This window comes from Gossypium hirsutum, chromosome A09 (assembly GCF_007990345.1).
Source record: "Gossypium hirsutum isolate 1008001.06 chromosome A09, Gossypium_hirsutum_v2.1, whole genome shotgun sequence".
NCBI classification, from domain to species: domain Eukaryota; kingdom Viridiplantae; phylum Streptophyta; class Magnoliopsida; order Malvales; family Malvaceae; genus Gossypium; species Gossypium hirsutum.
The window spans coordinates 35,268,065-35,272,673 of NC_053432.1; the positions used below are offsets into that span (position 1 = coordinate 35,268,065).

The 4,609-nt window shown below is 33.9% G+C and overlaps 1 protein-coding gene across 1 annotated transcript; it reads right to left on the reverse strand.

Annotated features, from left to right (window-relative positions):
• Positions 1–309: 309 nt before the first annotated feature.
• Positions 310–3,362, reverse strand: LOC107951152 (uncharacterized membrane protein YjcL). Its single transcript, XM_016886086.2, has 6 exons — positions 2,917–3,362; positions 2,555–2,781; positions 1,859–1,969; positions 1,233–1,388; positions 824–1,065; positions 310–729 (listed from the first exon to the last, which is right to left on the reverse strand). The coding sequence occupies exons 1-6, from the start codon at positions 3,249–3,251 to the stop codon at positions 406–408; spliced, it is 1,395 nt and encodes a 464-aa protein (XP_016741575.1). The 5' UTR covers positions 3,252–3,362; the 3' UTR covers positions 310–405.
• Positions 3,363–4,609: the final 1,247 nt, after the last annotated feature.

Here is a 4,609-nt window from a genome sequence, read left to right on the forward strand (position 1 = left end):
CAAATTGCTCAAAATTTTTATTTAAGTTACTGAATTAAAAAAAATTAACAACCTAGTAACTTAAATAAATTTTTTTAAATAGTTCAATAATTTAAATTAAAACTTTTTAACAGTTCGTTGATCAAATTGTTCAGTTTTTTAGTTAAATGATCGAAACAAAAACTTATCAATAATTGAATGACTAATAGTGTAATTTGCCAAAAAAAATAAATCGAATATCCAATGCCTCAATTTGCACTATCCACCGTCATACCAACTACTATGGATCGCAAAGCAAATAGACCTTTCAGCTACTTCAGCCAATAGTAATGTTCCAAATTGCCCTTCATCTGTTTTTATTGTTTTCAAGTTTACAGAAGGTTACATGAGCAAGCCCAACTCTGGTGCATTAGTTAATTGAAGGTTTTACATGTATTTCAGAACATTTACTCCAAAGCCATATCCGACAAAAGTAGCAATGGCAATGCCAAAAATGCCGGCAAGAATACCAGGAATAATCATAGAACTCCACCCTTTGGCCGTAGCCATTCCGGATGCCGTTGTAGGACCTCCAACATTGGCATTTGATGCTATAAGCAAGAGCTTTAGGTCGAACTTAAATAGCTTCCCTAGTCCCAGAATTAATGCCAAATGGATGGAAATCTGAACCAGAGCAAACATGAATATACTGGGTGCTGTTCTGATGACACTCCATATGTTTCCACTTGCACCAACCACAGTGAAAAACACCTACATAAAACACACACACACACATATATACTTATATCATTCCCAATTGAACATACACCAACAAGAATCAGTGCTTTGTACAATGATTGGTTACCTGCATCAGAATTAGAGCCATAGCCTCCCCAGATGGTGCAAGATGACCAAACTGGGCAGGAAATACAGTTGCCAGAATAACAACAATTGCTGTAACTGCAGGCAGGATACCTCCCGGAATGCCAAAATATTTGGTAAGATACGCACCAAGTTTGCAGATGGCAAAAGATACTGCAAGAGCTGTTGCTATCTTTAGGACAGGAAGTTTGCCATCGGATATAGATCCCTCACCCATTGCAACATCTGGCTCAAGTCTCAACAACTTTAATCAGATTATACAAATTTTGAAACAAAACCACATTATTCTACAAACTTAAGCAGTCACATTTGATGTAGCTAATACATTTTCGTAATGAGGATAAAGAGATTGCAAGTCTATGAAATGATACAAACTGAGAAGCATTGCAGACCTTCAGGTGATGTTGAAGTCTCGGCAGGTACTATCGAAGCCAAGGCAAACAGTGTTGTAAAATACACTGCACAGATAACATTGTCTGCAGCTAGTCCAGCAGCTAAAACAGATTCAGAAGTTTCAAGGGCATTTGAAATGGCAACATAATTGACAGCTGAACAACATCAGCAAAGTAACTTGATCAGTTGATGTAGACAAGGAAACAGGAATGGGATTAGATAAGTAAGAGTAAAATTGTATTTTGTTCCCTCCACACAAAAGATGTCCAAATTAGTCCCTATGCATTAAATCAAAAGAGTAAATTGGTATTTTTTGTTAAAATTTTCATCCATTTGTACGATTAAAAACTGGCGTGGCTGATGGAATATCCAGGTAGTAACAAGTGACGTGCCACATGTATCTCATGCTGATATATAAGGAGTAGTTTTTAACTATAAAACTGGATGAAATTTTTAAGAAAAAGACCAATTTGTTCTTTGATATAATATATAGGGACTCATTTGCTCATTTTTTGAGTAGAGTAGACAAAATGCAATCTAATTTATAGTACAATGGCCTCATGGGACTTTAATCAATCAAATACAAACATAGAATAGGATTGTAGGAAGTGAATGAATAAATTACCTCCGCCAATATGCCTACCCATTAGGGCAGCAGCTATCTTCCAACTATCTTGACCAAGTGCTCTCATCGGCACTATCAGATACGCCAGTGCTGTTCCAACTGTTGTCGCCACTGTTTGGCAAAAATAAGGGGGTTAAATCGCTAGCAAGGAATTATGAAATTATGCTATTAGACTTTGTACTTTGCATAAGTTATGGATTTAGTACATATACTTTAATTTGGTCATTTTCAATCCCTATACTTTTAGAATTCAAAAATTTTAGTTCTATCTAAATGGTAACTATTAAATTCATTAAGTTCAGTTATTTTTAAAATTTAATGTATCAAACATATTATTGCATATGTAATACGATGTCAGCTTATTATTTACACATATTACTCACAAAAAAATCAGTTAATAAATTTAACAACTATTAAAAAATTTAACAAGTAAGAATGATCCAATTAGAGTAGATGGACAAAATCTATAACTTCAGGCATAATATATTACTAATAGTATAATTTAATCAACAGATTTAAATATTACCATTTCGGTGAAGACTAAAATTGATCAAATTAAAGTAAGAGGTTCCTATAGCAGGATTTGACTGCAAAGAATTGCAGAGAAACCTGCTAACCCAAAATCATGACCCTGAAAACAAGTCAAACCAACTGATAAATTGAAATGGCCATCAAGACTGGAGGGAGCGGAATTACCTGATCCCAGCAAGAAAGCAAGAAGAAGCTTCCCTGTTGACTTAATCACACGTCGCAAATCTGCTCGAAACAACAACAATGGAACAGCCAATGGGAGCAAAAACTCCTTTACTATTGAGTAGGCTTTAGCTTCAGAAGAAATTATCCCCAAGTTACTAGCAGCAAGACCAATCAAAGTACTCACTAGCGCACCACTCAATGCACTTCCAGCCTTTGTGTTCTCTGACCTTCAAGTTCAATTTATCGAATAATCATCTTTAATACCCACAAACTATTCTGAAGAAAATAATATAAAAACCAATTGCCTCCAAAAATTAATTTCTTTTAGAAATTTGAGAGAGAGAGAGAGAGAGAGAGATTACCATAAGCCGAAGGCACCGGTAGCGAAGAGAGCAGTCCAGGTTCCCCATTGATCGTTAGGAGAAATGAGAGGGGAGTTCAACTGAGATTTGACAATAAGGGTTCGGGTAGCATCAGGGTTTTTGTCCAACCATTTAGGAGAGAGAAAAGTTTGGGTTCTTTTAAGAGGTAGCAACCTTGACAACAACAATGATGAAGATGAGTCTTCGGAAAATGAACCGCTAAACCCTGAGATTGAATTGATTTTTTGGCGGAAAAGCCATGAATTAGAGTGTTGGAGCTCCGGATATTGAAGCCAGGCGCCATTTATGTGCAGAAATGCAAGCTTTGACGCCATTTTCGTTCGAGTCTACGGGGTAGTGGACTTGAACGATGTTTGTAACTGTTGTAGTAGTGAAATCTAAAGCTGTGATAAAAAAAAACTGATTAAATTAACTAAAAAGGCCGATATTTATGGAAATAGGCGGATTACGCTATGATTTATTAGAAAGGGTTATTTTTTTGCAAAATGTGTTTACGTGGCCGTGTTTAAAGGATATATTGTCAGCAAGAGAACTTTTTTGTCACTTCAGTAAAATGCTTTCACATCAGCGTGTTTTACTGACATAGTAAAAAATGCTTTTTTTAAGGTGTGTTTTGCTCCGTATTTTTATATGTTAGGGATATTTATATGTTTAGTATCTAGGATTTTTTAAGATTTTTAGGGTTAGGGTTTTGTCAAAATAAGTTAAGGTTTAGTGTTTAAGTTTTTGTTAAAACAAGTTAAGGTTTAGAGTTTTAGTAGATTTTAAAAATAAACCAAGATTTAATATTATTTTATAAAAATTATTTAAATTAGGGTTTAGGGTTGTTAAATAAATTAAGTAAATTAGAGTTTTTAGGGTTTTAAATAAATTAAGGGCTTTAAATAAATTAGGTTTAAGGTTTTAAAATAAATTAAATAAATTAGTGCTTTAAATAAGTTAAATTAAGGTTTATGGTTTTTAGATAAATTAAGTAAATTAGGGTTCTAAGATTTTTAAATAAATTAAATTAGGGTGTAGGGTTTAGGGTTAAATTTAATTAAATTAGGGTGTATTTTTTTTTAAAATAACATTGTGCTTATTTTTTTAACAAAATTGACTATTTTGTACCCTGAAAAAATAATTTTGAGAATACGTTTCTAAACAAATAGTGTCAAAAACGCTTCAAGCAGGATGCACTATTAGCAAATTACAGAAAAAAGCTCCCACGTCGATGCTCTTTTTCTACGGTAGTTCTTGAAGAAATAATTTTGAGAAAATGTTTCTGAACAAATAGTGTCAAAAACGCTTCAAGCAAGATGCACTGTCAGCAAAATGAATAAAAAAAGCTACCACGTGGACGCTCTTTTTATACAGTAGTTCATGAAAAAATAATTTTGAGAAGACATTTGTGAACAAATAGTGTCAAAAACGCTTCAAGCATGATGCACTGTCAGCAAAATTACAGAAAAAAGCTCCCACATGGATGCTCTTTTTCTACAGTAGTTCCTGAAAAAATAAGTTTGAGAAGATGTTTCTGAACAAATAGTGTCAAAAATGCTTCAAGCAGGATGCAATGTCAGCAAATTTACGAAAAAAAGCTACCATATGGACGCTCTTTTTCTACAGTAGTTCATGATTGGCCTTAGGCTATAAACGAGGCAAATTTCATTCTCAAGATGCATAAGTTACA